The following is an 18,080-nucleotide window of genomic DNA, read 5'->3' as shown; positions in this document are numbered from 1 at the left end:
ACTTTTAGGGACTGAAGTTTCTCTTGCTTCATTCACTTGTTTATAGTGAGCCAACATGTAGAGTTAGATAAATACCGGAAACACAAAAGTGTACACATAAGGAGAATTTTCAAGCACTTAGTTTTTGTGAACATGTCTGTAAAGCTCCAAAAAGGACAAAGACACCCCATAAAAGTAGTCCACTCATGCACTGTATTCCAACTCTTGATTAGTGATATGATGTGCCTTTGTGTCAGAAACAGACTGAAATTTAAGTCATTATTCACTGAAAAGTGTCCTCTTCAATGCAACTAAAGAGCAGCACTCAAATCAAATATGGTACCTATGGGACAGGTTTGACGCCATGACGTTTGGTCATAAGACAAGAGAAGCAATAGCATTTCATATTACTGACATTCAACCATATCATGTTCGTAACCATGTCATATTTAGTTTGAGAGCTGCTCTTGAGCTGCAGTGCAAGGCAACATTATCAGTGAATGTGAGTAAAAATGAGATAAATGTGAATTTTATTTGTTCTACTTGAATTTGAAACTTTATAAACAACACTGCCTACGACAAACTCATCTAAAACTACTAAAACCATACTTACATCTACAGCCCCTTCTACAGCAACAACATCCCTTTCTAAAACAGCTCAACCAACAACTACAACCCTGCCTATAACAACATTAACCACAATCACACCTAAAACAATAAAACCTACAGCAACATTGACAACTGAACCAACATCCCCTTCAACAACTAAATTACAATCTACAGCGACAACTTCAACTGAATCAAAAACTACAATGCAACCAACAACCACAACCCTGCCTGCAACAACTACAGCTCATGAAGCTTCAACTACAACCCTGCCTACAACAAACTCACCTAAAACAACTACAAACCTACTTACATCTACAGCCCAATCCACAGCAACGATGGCCCTTTCTACATCTCATCCAACAACTACAACCCTGCCTATAACATCACCAACCACAGTTACACCTACAACAACACAACCTATAGCAACAACAACATCTGAACCAACAACTACACTGCAACCAACAACAACAGCCCTAAATTCACCTACAGCTCATGAGACTTCAACTACAATCCTATCTACGACCAACTCGCCTGAAACAACTACAACCCTACTTACATCTACAGCCCCTTCTACAGCAATGACAACCCTTTCTACAACAGCTCAACCAACAACTAGAACCCTGTCCATAACAGCACCAACCACAATCACACCTACAACAACACAATCTACATCAACAACTACACTGCAACCAATGACCACAGCCCAAACTTCAACAACAACAGCTCAAACGTCATTTGCAACCCTGTCTATAACAAACTCACCTACAGCTACAATCACTCCTTCAGCAACCACACCCCTTTCTACAACAGCTCAGTCAACAACTACAATCCTGCCTATGAAAACAACAATCATGTCTACAACACAACAGACAGCTACAACTACAACTGAGTCAACAACAACAAACCCTTCAACAACTACACTGCAAACCACAACCAGAGCCCTTCCTGCAACAACTACTGCTCATGAAACTTCAACTATAACCCTGTCTACAACCAACTTGCCTAGAACAACTACAACCCTTCAGACAACATCTGCCTCTCCAACAGCAATGACAACCCTGCTTATAACAGAAACCACAATCACACCTATGACAACACAACCTATAGCAACAACAAAAACTGAACCTACAAATTCTTCAACATCTTTATCACAATCTACAGCTACTACCCTGCCTACAACAATCTTGCCCACAACTACAGTCCCACCTACAGCAACCACTACCCTTTCAACAACAGCTCAGCCAACAACTACAAATACATCACCTCCTACAGCAAGTGAACCTATAACAACCCTAACCCCACCTACAGTTACAACCACAATCCCATCTACAACTTCAGTCAAACCTATAACCACTACAATCCAGCCTGCAACTACATCATTAACAACTCAACCAACGACTACAACTCAACAAACTTTTTCAACTTTAACACAGCCTACAAGTACAACACAAACAACAACAACTGTCCAGCCCTCTATTACAGTTGTTGTCTCTTTTACCAGCAATGAAACTTTTTTTGATGAATTGTTAATTCCAACTTCAGATGCCTTCAAAACTCGAGCACATAAAGTCAAAAATGAGGTACGTTATATAGTAAATAAATTCTATATATATAATATATTATGCAGCTGGATGACATAAAATAATACCAAAAAGCTGAGTAGACTATGGAGAAAATTTGGTTACAAATGGTGATGCATCATTAATGAATGTATTCAGTATTGTTTTTAAATTATATTTAAAAACAATTTTAATTTTTTTTCTCTCTAGCCTCTGTCTGTATTGTGTCTCTCCTCTTGTTGCTTATGAGCTAGACCAGTGCTACCGCTCTCTCCCATTGAAAATGTATTGGGGACATGCAGTCCAATGGTTCTTTTTCAATGCAAGTCATGGAATGATGATCAAAATCGTGCACCAAGCGGATCATTGTGGTGCATCTTTTCTTGAGCGGCAGCAGCAGTCATGTCAGTCTTGTCCATTGATTATCAGGAATTAGTAATGTATTACAGTATTAGTAGTACAGACAAGCGGGAACAAGTGCGATCAACAGTCCCCGCCTCCAGATCAAACCCTTCTCTGCACTCCCAACATTCACCATGACCAAATCACTGTGATGAAATCAATGTTTATATTAGTTTTTATCTCTTATTTTAAGTAGTACTAAAGGAAGTTTTAAGAGTGGAAACAGGAAATCGGATAGGAAAAAGAGTGGGACAAAACCCAGATTTAAACCACGGTCACTAGGATAGCAGTACACATTCACACACCGTCTTTACACTCCAGCCCACTGCAGCAACATTTATTGTTCTGTCTGTCATATATTTCTGTGGCTTCACCAGACTATTGGGGTGCAAATAGCTGTGCTGTGTGGCAGATGCTGTTTACCCAGGGGTGCAAATAGACACTCTGTATAAATCAGCATCAAGTGATTTAGTTACCCAGTAGTTTACAAATACTGTATATAAACCCATACAGAAATCTGATATATGGCCATTCAGGAATATATAATTATAATAAATATAATTATAGATAATATATTTTGGAATATATGTTCATATTTCAAATTACAATATAATTTGGAAAATATACATTAAATAAATTAAATCAGCTATTTATTTTATAATATTTTTAAATATATGTTGCCTATATTTATAGGTATGTGACTTTTTAAAATCAGTATTAACCGTACATGAACATACTGTACATATTATGTGTGTGTGTGTGTGTGTTTTACACACAGTATATTGCCATATATCAGATTTCTGTATGCAAACTAAAACAGAGAAAATGTCACAACCAACTAAATTCAACTTGATACATGATGTTTAGCTTTAATCAGAACTTTCCCGTGCAATTATAACACATTTTGCTGTCCATAAAATCCTAATATTTAATTGTCAATAAAATGTATTTTTGTGTCAATAATAAGTAGGTTCCATTTTATTTATCAGTTTAGAGTTCCTGTCTCATGATGTAGCAATACAATTTAATGACTATTTAAAATAAATTAAACAGTTAATTAATTAAACTAATCTGAACCTCTCGGATGCGGCTTCATGTTCAAACTGATAACACTCTAAAAATATAAAATCATCAGTAGCCGCACTACGTGTATAACCACAAGAGACTACAGAAATCTCTACACATTCACATATGCCTAAAAGGGCTTAACACTATTAATACTATGTTTAAATATTGTTGCTATTTTTATCTCATGACATGCTGATTATAGCAAATATCAAGAGATATGTAAGTGACTTGGCACAAATATGTAAGTCCCTGTTAATTGTAACCAAGGCAACATCCACCCCTGAAACCATTACGAGAGCACCACTTTGACTGCACAAAGCTTCTTTTTTTTATTGAAGTTTTTTGCCAAAAGGAATCACTTACTAGTCAGTAGTTTTAACACCATATTAAAAGCTACTGTTTAAATGTGATTTTATGCATTGTTTTTTAGAATTGACATCACTGGCAAGGGCAACACAGAATTTTACATTTTTATTGTATAGCAGTTTGAATTGCAATAGCAAAATTTCACAAAACAATCTGCACAAATGTTGCAGCACAAGTTAGAAATGTAAACGTTTTGTAAAGTCAATGTATTTTGTGACAAATAACTGACATTTTTGATATTGAAACTTTTTTGATGTGTTGTTATAACATTCATTTACAATTATTATACACTGAACATGACATTGTGACCTCTCCACAGTTGGAACCAATCTTAAAAAACAAATTCAGCTCCTTCATTCGATTGACAGTTCTTCAGTTCCGGTGGGTATTTCTTTTCTTTATGTATGGATAGATCTCTAAATATTCTTGTGCACTTTGTTGGGTTTTCTGTAATCGCTGCATCTGTCAGGCTTTTATTTGACCAAATACATAATGTACCAACAAACAATAGCTATTTACAAATATAATTTTGATATCATTTACCCTAAGACCATTTACCTTCCCTTTTCCTTTTTTGTAGAAATGGATCAATAATCACAGATATGAATGTACAGTTCAGCAACTCAACCAATATCAATGACATTGAAAACACAATTTCCACTGCTAACACAACTTTCCTAATTACCAGAGTAACAGGTAAGTTCCCGTTGCGTCAGTTCACTCGGTACAACACAATGACCATGGGAAATCACACTCTCGCGTACTCTACTGAAGACATCGCACCTAAAAGGCCACTGACACATGGCGATGCCAGGTAGCATGTGGGTTTTTCATTTCCATAAAGGATACTCACTTATTCAGTGTTTTCACTGGACATTCCATGCCAAATTGGCCCTTTTATAGCACGAGGCATGTGTGCATTGCCGCCAGCCTTGATGCTCAAGTCTCGAATGCCATGTGACTTTGATGAGAGAACACTTGGTGCCACCGGCATAATGTTTTTTTATTTCGACTCATCCCTCCTTTTCTTTAAAAAAAGCAATAATTTTTGGACACTTACAATGCATGTGAACAAGGCCAATTTTTGAATGGTTTAAAAGCAGATAAGTGAAGCTTTTATGAAAGCACTTACATTAATTCTTCTGTTAAAAAACATGCATTATTTGCACTGTAAAGTTGTTTTTACAGTTGTTTTAGGTTTTCTTGACATTACATCATCATATCAACATTTTGCAAAATTTACTATAAGTTTACACATAAAAGGTTTATTTATTGGGGGCCTGGGTAGCTCAGCGAGTACTGACGCTGACTACCACCCCTGGAGTCGCAAGTTCGAAACCAGGGCGTGCTGAGTGACTCCAGGCAGGTCTCCTAAGGAACCAAATTGGCCCGGATGCTAGGGAGTGTAGAGTCGCATGGAGTCACACTCGTGGTCATGATTAGGGGTTTTCGCTCTCAATGGGGTGCGTGGTAATTTGTGTATGGATCGCGGAGAGCAGCATGAGTCTCCACATGCTCTGAGTCTCTGCTGTGTCATACACAGTGAGCCATGTGATAAGATGCGCGGATTGACGGTCTCAGCAGTGGAGGCAACTGAGACTTGTCCTCCGCCACCCGGATTGAGGTGAGTAACCGTGCCACCACGAGAAGTAGTGGGAACTTACAATTGACACTGTTGAAAACCTGCAAGGTGCATTATATGTGCTAGCTCCACAATGCATCTACAGTGGGAAAATCAATTCGACATTATCTGGGCTGCAGCCAATCAAGTGATGCGCCAGCACTGGGGTTGTGATACTAGCTGTAGTGAAAGTTCTCCCGGTCCCAGAATTGAACATAGATTTTTTATTTCCTTGCTATTTCCTTGCTCTAAATAAAGACAGGAGGCATCTTATTATGGACATGAGAAAGTTGAACGAAAACACCTGTGAGTGTAAAGTATACCACTTCAGGTGCCACTCTGTATGCTTCCCTACAATGGATTCACGTCAATCAAACAGACTCTTCCCTTCAAATAGCTATATATCTCAGGTCAGACCTGAGGTTTGCTTTGTAAGGAATAGCATATGGATTTTCATATCCTCCTGTTCTGACATTGTCACCTTGTATACAGTATTAATCAATGATTTAAGGTGGCATTAGAACAGCCTTGCTGGGTTTGCAAATTTGAGCATACTGGCTTTGAGGGAGCAGTTTTTTTCAAATGAATAACTTGACTCGCTTTGCACAGGCCCTGGGATTCTGTATAAATCCCAAAAGGAGCATTTTAATGTCTTGCCAACAAATTACATTTCTAGGCATTGAGCTCAAGCCCATTTGCAACAAAGCTTATCTGTTACGACAGAGAGTAGTTTTTTACAATTCATATCAGAGATATGATATGATTTCAACTTGCAACCTCACACAGTTTCCAAATGTGTAGAGAAGAGCATTAAAATGAATGGGTTGTCAGAGTGTGAAAATTAATCTATATGCTTATACCGTCAGTGAACATATAGCAGGCTTTCGTGCCTTGGTTCGACTCATACAGGCAAAAAAAAAAAAAATAAAAAAAAAAAAATAAAAAAAAAATAGGTGTTCTCCCTTGTGAATGAACAACATTTCTAGATGTGGAGTCCAACTCAATTTGCAAAAAGCTTAGTCATGTTCCTTTACTCCTACCATAAATATGCAATAGCCTATGATATGATTTGACCATGTCACCTCGCATATTTTCTTGCCTATCATGTGAATCATATGTTATGGTGATCTGTGATAGATCTAGAATCAGAATCAGAATAAGCTTTATTGCCAAGTATGCTTACATATACAAGGAATTTATCTGGGTCACAGAAGCTTCCAGTGCACAAACAATACAACAACGATAGAAAAAATAGAATTAAAATAAAAAGTGAATAGAAAATATAAGTATATATAGAAATATACAATAAGACAATATATACAGTGTATATATATATATATATATATATATACACACATATATATATATATATATATATATATATATATATATATATATATATATATATATATACATTACTGTGCAAAAGTCTTTGGCTCATAAGATGTTTCACAAAAGCATTTGTCTTAAGATGGTTATTTATATCTTCAGCTTTAGTGTGTCAATAGGAAACATAAATGTTAGACTTCCAAACATTATTTTTACAAATAGAAAAGATTAGAATAGAAGAACAGGGAGCCCTGCAACAGATGTCATGGCCCCCACAAAGCCCCGCACTGAACATCATGTCAGTCTGAGATTACATAAAGAGACAGAAGCAATTGAGACTAAATAGATAGAAGAACTGTGGCAAATTCTCCAAGAAGCTTGGAACATCCTATCTGCCAACAACCAAGAAAAACTGTGTCCAGGTGTACTTAGGAGAATTGGTAATGTTTTAAAGGCAAAGGTGGTCACACTGAATATTGATTTAGCTTTTTTTATGTTTACTGGGCTTTGTATGACATTAAGTGATAAATGAAAACTATTTATGTCATTATTTTTGAAGACATCCTCACTATGCAACATTTTTCACAAGTGCCTAAAACTTTTGCACAGTACTGTATATAATATATATATATATATATATATATATATATATACACAGTTGTGCTCAAAAGTTTGCATACCCCTGGAGAATTGGTAATATATGTACCATTTTTAAAGAAAACATGATTGAGCAGGTAAAACACATTTCTTTTATTTCTTATGGGATTCATATTCAACTGTAGGTTATAACAGAATGGCACAATCATAAAACAAAACATGGCAACAATGAAAAAAATGAAATGACCCCTGTTCAAAAGTCTGCATACCCTTAGTTCTTAATACTGTTTATTGCCCCCTTTAGCATCAATGACAGCATGCAGTCTTTTGTAATAGTTGTCTATGAGACCCCAAATTCTTGCAGGTGGTATAACTGCCCATTCGTCTTGGCAAAATGCCTCCAGGTCATGCAAAGTCTTTGGTCCTCTTGCATGAACCGCACGTTTGTGATCTCCTAGAGTAGCTCAATGATATTAAGGTCAGAAGACTGTGATGGCCACTCCAGAACCTTCACCTTTTTCTGCTGTAACCACTGGAGGGTCAACTTGGCCTTGTTCTTAGGGTCATTGTCGTGCTTAAAAGTCCAAGAGCGTCCCATGCGCAGCTTTCTTGCAGAAGAATGCAAATTGTCTGCCAGATAACATGCTGCATTCATCTTGCCATCAATTTTCACAAGATTCCCCATGCCTTTAGAGCTCACACACCCCCAAAACATCAGTGAGCCACCACCATGCTTCACAGTGGGGATGGTATTCTTTTCACTATAGGCCTTGTTGACCCCTCTCCAAACATAGCGCTTATGGTTGTGACCATAAAGCTCTATTTTGGTCTCGTCACTCCAAATTACAGTGTGCCAGAAGCTGTGAGGCGTGTCAAGGTGTTGTCGGGCATATTATATCCGGGCTTTTTTGTGGCATTGGCGCAGTAAAGGCTTCTTTCTGGCAACTCGACCATGCAGCTCATTTTTGTTCAAGAATCGTTGTATTGTGCTCCTTGACACAACCACACCATCTTTTTCCAGAGCAGCCTGTATTTCCCCTGAGGTAACCCGTGGGTTTTTATTTGTATCCCAAACAATTCTTCTGGCAGTTGTGGATGAAATCTTTCTTGGTCTACCTGACCTTGGCTTGGTATCAAGAGATCCCTGAATTTTCCACTTCTTAATAAGTGATTGAACAGTACTGACTGGCATTTTCAAGGCTTTGGATATCTTTTTATATCCTTTTCCATCTTTATAAAGTTCCATTACCTTGTTACGCAGGTCTTTTGACATTTCTTTTCTGCTCCCCATGGCTCAGTATCTAGCCTGCTCAGTGCATCCATGTGAGAGCTAACAAACTCATTGACTATTTATACACAGACACTAATTGCAATTTAAAAAGCCACAGGTGTGGGAAATTAAACTTAATTGCCATTTAAACCTGTGTGTGTCACCTTGTGTGTCTGTAACAAGGCCAAACATTCAAGGGTATGCAAACTATTGATCAGGGCCATTTGGGCGATTTCTGTTATAATTATTATTTAAAAAGGAGCCAAACAATTATGTGATGATAAATGGCTTCATATGATCACTATCCTTAAATAAAAGACCAAAATTTCACAATTTCTGCCAGGGTATGCAAACTTTTGAGCACAACTGTACATACTGGCAGCCAAAAATTTGGAATAATGTACAGATTTTGCTCTTATGGAAAGAAATTATTACTTTTATTCACCAAAGTGGCATTCAACTGATCACAATGTATAGTCAGGACATTAATAACATGAAAAATTACTACTACAATTTTTACCAAAAAAATCAGACCTTCTTAAACTTCTTCAGAGTTCTCATCAAAAAATCTTCCTTGTGCCACAATGACAGCTTTACAGATCCTTGTTATTCTAGCTGTCAGTTTGTCCAGATACTCAGGTGACATTTCACCCCACACTTCCTGTAGCACTTGCCATAGATGTGGCTGTCTTGTCAGGCATTTCTCATGCACTTTACAGTCTAGCTGATCCCACAAAAGCTCAATGGGGTTAAGATCCATAACACACTGTATCTCGGAGGACGGCGGGGCCGGGCAGAATGACGGACGCCCAGACCCCAATCAGCCTGATGAGGCGAGCGAGGGATAAAGGTGACCGAAGACAGCAGCTCGAGAGAGAGAGAATTATGGGCAGCTGCCCTGTATGTGTTTGTGTGTCTTTTTTTTTTTTTTTTTTGGACTCAAGATGGCGCCGAGTATGGCTGCTGCGTTGCGAGCTCCGACACAACATAGCAATGTTTTGTTTGTTTTGTTCACAATTCTTATGTTTTTTGTCTTGGATGTTGTCTGCCTTATTGTCTACGACAGACAAACACTTTTGGACATTGGTTCAGCGATCTCACACCAAAACCGGACTTCACATTCCTCAATGCCGACCCACTGTTTACAAACACGCAAGCAGAGCCCTTTGTCTGGGCAGCACGGCCGCGGAAACGCAGAAGGAAAAGGGGAAACAGAGCCAGCGTTCTCATCAGAGTAAGACGCCGCGCAAATCGACCCCCGCTACCCACTATTCTACTAGCAAATGTTCAGTCTCTGGATAACAATCTCTGCGAGCTGAAAGCGCGGATCTCTTTCCAACGAGAGATGAGGGACTGCTGTATTATCTGCCTAACAGAAACTTGAATGTCTGCGGAGATCCCAGACTCAGCCATTGAACCCGCGGGGTTCTCCATGCACAGAGCGGACAGAGCGAAAGACCTCTCAGGTAAAACTAGAGGAGGTGGTGTATGTTTTATGATCAACAAATCCTGGTGTGATCAGAGGAACGTACATTCCATCAAGTCTTTCTGTTCTCCTGATCTGGAATTTCTTATGCTTCTGTGTCGACCATTCTGGCTACCGAGGGAATTCACAGCGGTCATTATCACAGCTGTGTACATCCCCCCACAAGCCGACACAGACCGGGCACTCAAGGAACTGTATGGGAGTATAAGTGAGCAGGAAACCGCGCACCCTGAGGCCACGTTCATTGTGACCGGGGACTTTAATAAAGCCAGTTTAAAATCATTCGCACCAAAATATCACCAGCACATTAGTTTCAACACACGAGGGAACCGGGTTTTGGACCATTGCTACTCTCCATTCCGGGATGGCTACAAATCCCTTCCCGCCCACCATTTGGCAAATCGGACCAGTCTTCCATTCTGCTTCTGCCCGCTTACAGGCAGAAATTGAAACAGGAAGCACCCACCCTCAGAACGATCCAGTGCTGGTCGGACCAATCAGACTCTACGCTACAGGACTGTTTTGATCACACGGACTGGGAGATGTTCCGGTCCGCCTCTGATGACGACATCGAGCTTTACGCTGATAGCGTAATGTGTTTCATCAGAACGTGTGTAGAGGAAGTGATTCTGACCAGAACTGTACGAATCTATCCGAATCAGAAGCCATGGATCAATAGCGATGTTCGCGCGGCACTTAATGTGCGGACCTCCGCTTTTAATTCCGGGAACGCGGAGGAGCATAAACAAGCCAGTTATGCCCTCCGAAAAACTATCAAAACAGCAAAATGCCAGTACAGGAGCAAGATTGAAGGACAGTTTAACACCACCAACTCTAGAAGCATGTGGCAGGGAATTAACATCATCACGGACTTTAAAGGGAATAAAAACTCTGCCATGAACACCGCTGCCTCTCTACTGGATGAGCTAAATACTTTTTATGCTCGTTTCGAGGGAAATAACACAGCCCTCGCGGAGAGAGCTCTCGCGGCTGAAGCTACAGAGGATAGTTCACTCTCCGTCTCTGTAGCGGATGTAACCCGATCCTTCTGACGGGTGAATATCCGCAAAGCCGCGGGCCCAGACGGCATTCCGGGCCGTGTCATCAGAGCGTGCGCGAACCAGCTGGCTGGTGTTTTTACGGACATTTTCAACTTTCCCTCTCTTTGTCTGTAGTCCCCACATGTTTTAAAACATCCACCATTGTGCCTGTACCAAAACAATCAAAAATAACTTGTTTAAATGACTGGCGTCCTGTTGCTCTGACCCCCATCAACAACAAATGTTTTGAGAGACTAATCAGAGATTACATCTGCTCTGTATTGCCACTCAATCTCGACCCGCTGCAGTTTGCTTACCACAACAACCACTCCACTGATGATGCCATTGCATCTACAATACACACTGCTCTCTCCCACCTGGAAAAAAAGAACACTTATGTGAGAATGCTGTTTGTAGACTACAGCTCAGCATTCAACACCATAGTGCCCTCCAAGCTAGATGAGAAACTCCGGGCTCTGGGCTTAAACAGCTTGCTGTGCAGCTGGATCCTGGACTTCCTGTCAAGCAGACGCCAGGTGGTTAGAATAGGCAGCAACATTTCCTCATCACTAACCCTCAACACTGGAGCCCCGCAGGGCTGTGTTCTCAGCCCACTACTGTATTCCTTGTACACACATGACTGTGTGGCAACACATAGCTCCAATGCCATCATTAAGTTTGCTGATGACATGACGGTGGTAGGTCTGATCACTGACAATGATGAAACAGCCTACAGAGAGGAGGTGCACACTCTGACACACTGGTGTCAGGAGCACAACCTCTCCCTCAATGTCAGTAAGACAAAGGAGCTTGTGGTGGACTTCAGAAGAAAAGACAGAGAACTCAGTCCCATCACCATCAATGGAGCACCAGTGGAGAGAGTCAGCAGCTTCAAGTTCCTGGGTGTCCACATCACTGAGGAACTCACATGGTCCGTCCACACTGAAGTCGTTGTGAAGAAGGCTCATCAGCGCCTCTTCCTCCTGAGACGGCTGAGGAAGTTTGGAATGAACCGCCACATCCTCACACAGTTCTACACCTGCACTGCGGAGAGCATCCTGACTGGCTGTATCTCCGCCTGGTACGGCAATAGCACCGCCCACAACCTCAAAGCACTCCAAAGGGTGGTGCGAACTGCCAGACACATCATCGGAGGTGAGCTTCCCTCCCTCCAGGAAATATATACAAGGCGGTGTGTGAAAAAAGCTCGGAGGATCATCAGAGACTCCAGCCACCCGAGCCATGGGCTGTTCTCACTGCTACCATCAGGTAGGCGGTATCGCAGCATCAGGACCCGCACCAGCCGACTCCATGATAGCTTCTTCCCCCAAGCAATCAGACTTCTGAACTCTTGATCTCCCACGATCAAAATACATCAGCACTGCACTTTATTACCCTTACTCTTATATCTCACACCGGACTGTCATAAATTATATTATTATTATTATATTATGTTCTCTCTTAACAACTGACTATCAACCGACAGCCTGAATGTCAATACAGTACAATACTGTACATTCTATATATATATATATATATATATATATATATATATATATATACTTTTTTTTATATATTTTTATTTTTAATTTTTATTGAATAATGTGTTTCTATATAGTAAAAAAAAAAAAAACAGCGTATTGTATACTGTACAGTGTATGTTATTATTTGTATATTGTTGAGTGTAATTATGTGTATAACAGATGTTTAAATTGTGTTGTGTTAATTTGATGTTATTGTAAATTGGTATATGTCTCATCACTGTCACGACTGCTATGTTGATCGGATCTGCACCCAAGAATTTCACACACCATTGCACTTGTGTATATGGCTGTGTGACAATAAAGTGATTTGATTTGATTTGATTTAATTCAATATTATTTAGATTATCAAGCCAGTTCTCACCTCCTCCTTTCCATTTATATGTTACATTGGTGCCGAAAACCTGGGAGGGAGGAGGGATGCCTGTCGTAGAGTCCTCAACACTGCCGTCAACCCAGTGGAGCGCCGCTGCCATCCGCCGGGGCAGTAGCCCGACCGCCCGGATGTGGGGAACAGCCGCCGTCCGCGAGGCGAGGAGGGACGGGACTTCCCGACCGCCTGGAGCGATGGAGTCGCTGCCAGGGGCGGAGGAGTGTCCCCACATGCCGCCAGAAAAGCAGAAGGGCGTTCTGTCCACTGGGGGTTGGAGGTTTGACTCCGGTCTACCCGGGGAGGAGTGGCTGTCGGGTGTGATCGGGGACTACGCGACAGCGCATCAGAGAACCGGTGAGTGAGCTTTTTCTCTCTCTCCTCTCTCTCTCGCGCTGTCGCTCTGTGTTGGCCCACCCCGGAGAGGAGGGGAGGGGGTGTACGTCATGCCGGGGGCTCCCTGGCCTGAGGCAATGCAGGGAGGAGTGTAGCACGGATGAGGGCGGGACCGGGAGGAATGACAGACGCCTGGACCCCAATCAGCCTGATGAGGTGAGCGAGGGATAAAGGCAACCAAAGACGGCAGAATTATGGGCAGCTGCCCTGTATGTGTCTGTGTGTCTTTTTATTTAATTAAATATTATTTATATTATCAAGCCGGTTCTCGCATCCTCCTTTCCATTGATGTGTTACACAATCTTTTCCAGTTATCTGTTGTCCAATGTCTGTGTTTCTTTGCCCACTCGAACCTTTTCTTTCAAAAGTGGCTTTTTCTTTGCAATTCTTCCCATAAGGCCTGCACCCCTGAGTCTTCTCTTTACTGTTGTACATGAAACAGTGTTGAGCGGGTAGAATTCAATGAAGCTGTCAGCTGAGGACATGTGAGGCATCTATTTCTCAAACTAGAGACTCTGATGTACTTATCCTCTTGTTTAGTTGTACATCTGATCTTCCACATCTCTTTCTGTCCTTGTTAGAGCCAGTTGTTCTTTGTCTTTGAAGACTGTAGAGTACACCTTTGTATGAAATCTTCAGTTTTTTGGCAATTCCATGCATTGTATAGCCTTCATTCCTCAAAACAATGATTGACTGACGAGTTTCTAGAGAAAGCTGTTTCTTTTTTTGCCATTTTTTTTACCTAATATTGACCTTAAGACATGCCAGTCTATTGCATACTGTTCAATTAAAAAACAAACACAAAGACAATGTTAAGCTTCTTTTAACAAACCAAATAGCTTTCAGCTGTGTTTGATATAATGGCAAGTGATTTTCCAGTACCAAATTAGCAATTTAGCATGATTACTCAAGGATAAGGAGTTATGGCTGCTGGAAAAATACAAATTTCCTTCTGAAACAGCAAAATCCGTACATTATTCCAAACTTTTGGCCGCCAGTATATATATATATATATATATATATATATATATATATATATATATATATATATATATACATATATATACAGTATATACATATACAGTATATACATATGTACAAAGACAAATCTGTAATATATTGATAGTGCAAGGGAATATAATGGCAGAAGAGGTAGGAGATGTTGGATAAATATAAATAGACTAAGCTGTGTATTGGACATAATTATTGCTCAATGGGGCAGTTTAACTTTTCATGAGATGGAAAACTGTTCTTGGCCTGACAGTTCTGGTGTTGCTATGCCACAATATCTTATGGTACCATAGTACCATTGCGATACCATTCATGTTGTTTGGATGCATTGTTTAGACACACAGGACACAAAACATGACCCTCATGCAGTACTGGTGCTGATGCAGTCTGAGCAGCCACTTGGAGTTCAGCTCGAGTACCACATGCTTTGTAGGAATGTTAAATACTGTACATTCAGCATCTGTTATGGTGTCACCATTCTGTTTGGACATGAATGTGGCACCACAAGTATTCTGAAGCTTGAGTACCCTGATAGTTGAGTGGAGTAGAAACATCTGAGCATTAATGCATGAACTTTTCCTCCTGGAGCTGATTAAGTCCTCACTGGACAAAGTGTGTTTGTCACGGATTTTTGTGCTTGTGCCCACTACTTACTGTCCAAATCAGTATTATGGACATCATCTGCTTTTTAATATGAGAGCTACAGTATGTGTCACACAACTTACAGATCTTACTCTAGCATGGGCCAAACAAGCCTTTATTAGAATGTGGGGTATGACGAAGACTATGGTATTTGTATACAAGCTGGGTGGGTGGGGTTACCCGGCCTCGCCTTGCATCAATGGCCTTTCAGGGATGAATGGAGGTGTCTTCAGTAGAGCATGATTTCCCATAGTCAATTTGTTGTTCCCTTCTGGGAACAGTAGCTATATGCATAACTTTACGTTAATCAATCAAACAACAACATTGATTCAAAGTCATGTAAAACATTTTATAATTTATTCTAACACTTGTTGCTATTGGTCTAAATTTGTGTTGAATAAAGCAGCTTTGATGAGCATATTTATCTGAAATATTTAAGTTATGTAAATTTTCTATTCAGAGTGACTCAGTTGTGAATGTTTTTTCTTATGATTAAATCCTTTTTTATGGTTTAAATGAAATAATTTTTATCATTTTGTAACTCATACAATTTTTCTCAATTGTAATCCACAATACACCTACCAAAACCCACCATCAACATCAGTTGTGACAAATACACCTTTGTCCACAACCCCACTTACCACAACTACAACTCAGCCAACAACTGTGACTTTAACAGCTACAAAAACCCTATTTCCATCATCTTCAGTGCAATCAAAAACCTCAACTACTCCAATAACTACAGAACTTTCAGTTACAACTACAACTGATCCTACAACTGTAACCGTACCTACAATGAGTACAAATGAACATTTAACTACAAGTACTACTTCTCAGCCTACAACAACCACAACCTCACCAACAACCTCACCTAAACTCACAACCTCACATACATCTTCAGCTCACTCAGAGACTACTACCACAATTGCACCAACAACTGTGACTCAACAACAAACAAGGACAAACCCTCTTACAACTTCAACTCAGTCTGTAACTACAACCACAAGCCAACCTGCAGCTACAACAACTTCACCAGCAACTACATCCATGGTCCTACCTGCAACTTCTACAACCCCTCTTACCACAGTCAATAGCTCATCTACAATAACTTCAATACAATCAGCAACTGCAATCACAATCCCTCCTACAACTACAAATCAACCAGCAACAATAAGCACAAAACAAGCTACAACAACTCAAACAACTACAACACCACCTTCAATGCTTACAACTCAATCAGAGACTTCATCCATAGCCCCACCTGCAACCACTACAACTCAACTAACTTCCACAACTCCTGTTACAACAACCACAAGTCCATCTACAGCAAATTTATCTCAACCAGCAAGTACAACTACAAGCCCCCCTACAACAACTCAACAAACTACAACACCACCTACAACACTTACAACTCAACTAACGACTACAACCACAAGAACTCAACCAACAACTTTAATCCAGCCAACAACATTGTCTCCTACAACAATTACATCACCAATTACAACTATAACAAATCTGCATTCAGCTACAACCCCACCCACAACTACATCTCAACATACAACCCCCGGCCCACCTGCAACTACAACTCAACCAACTACTACAGCTACTCCTACCACAATCAAAACTCTACATACAATATCTCAACAAACAACAAAATTTACAACTACAACTCCACAAACACCTACAGCCCCATCTACAACTACAACTCAACCTACAACCAAAGAATCACCAACAACTACAACTCTGTCAACAACCACAACACAGCCTACAACTACAACCACTGCTTTAATAACAACAGCCCCCCATTCAACTACAACTATCATAACCCTACCTTCAACAGTCCCTTCTAAAACAAATGCCACAGCCCCTCATATAACAACCTCAAACCTACCTACAACTACATTTCAACAGACAACCACAATAACACCTACAACGATATCTCAACAAACAATGTCATTTGCAACAACAACTCTGAAAGCAACTATAGCACTGTCAACAACTACAACTCAATCTACAACCACAGAGCCACCAACAACTACGACTAAGCCAAACACCACAATACAGCCTACAAATACAGCCATTGCTTCAATAACAACAGCCCCCCCTACAACTACAACTCAACCAATAACAACCAAACCTTCAACAGCTTCAACTTCACAAGCAACCAAAACCCCTTCTACATTGACCACAACCCTACCTACAACAACCCCATCTGAAACAACCACCTCAATCCTGCCTGCAAGTACAACTCATTTAACTACTTCAGCCCTGCCTACAACAACCACAAATCTACCTACAATTACATTTCAACAGACAACCACAACACCACCTACAACTACATCTCAACAAACAATGCAATTTACAACAACAACTCTGCAAACAATTATAGCCCCATCTACAAGTACAACTACATCTCAGACAACAACCACAACACAGCCTACTACTAAAACCACTGCCTTAACAACAGCTCCTCTTACAACTATAACTCAACCAACAACAACCAGGCCATCAACAAATTCAACTCTACAAGCAACCACAACCCCTCCTACAACAACCACCACAATCCTGCCTACAAGCACAACTCAACCAACAACACCATTTAAAAATACAACTCTGCAAACAACTACAGCCCTATCTACAAATATAACTGAATCTACAACCACAGAGCCACCAACAACTACAACTCAGTCAACAACCACAACACAGTCTTCTACTAAATCCACTGCCTTCACAACAGCCCCCCATTCAACTACAACAATCACAACCCTACCTACAACAATCCCTTCTGAAACAA

The 18,080-nt window shown here is 40.3% G+C and overlaps 1 protein-coding gene across 1 annotated transcript; it reads left to right on the top strand.

The window, feature by feature from the left end:
• Positions 1–618: 618 nt before the first annotated feature.
• On the top strand, positions 619–18,052 carry LOC127440324 (mucin-2-like; the record flags this gene model as incomplete). The annotated part of the gene is made up of 4 exons (XM_051696855.1): positions 619–2,168; positions 4,303–4,364; positions 4,564–4,679; positions 15,891–18,052. Coding segments are annotated over exons 1-4 (3,717 nt in total), but the record flags the coding sequence as incomplete, so codon positions are not given.
• Positions 18,053–18,080: the final 28 nt, after the last annotated feature.

This window comes from Myxocyprinus asiaticus, chromosome 1, assembly GCF_019703515.2.
Source record: "Myxocyprinus asiaticus isolate MX2 ecotype Aquarium Trade chromosome 1, UBuf_Myxa_2, whole genome shotgun sequence".
Taxonomy (NCBI): Eukaryota; Metazoa; Chordata; class Actinopteri; order Cypriniformes; family Catostomidae; genus Myxocyprinus; species Myxocyprinus asiaticus.
The sequence above is the reverse complement of the archived record's forward strand: the minus strand, read 5'-3'. Positions and strand labels throughout refer to the sequence as shown.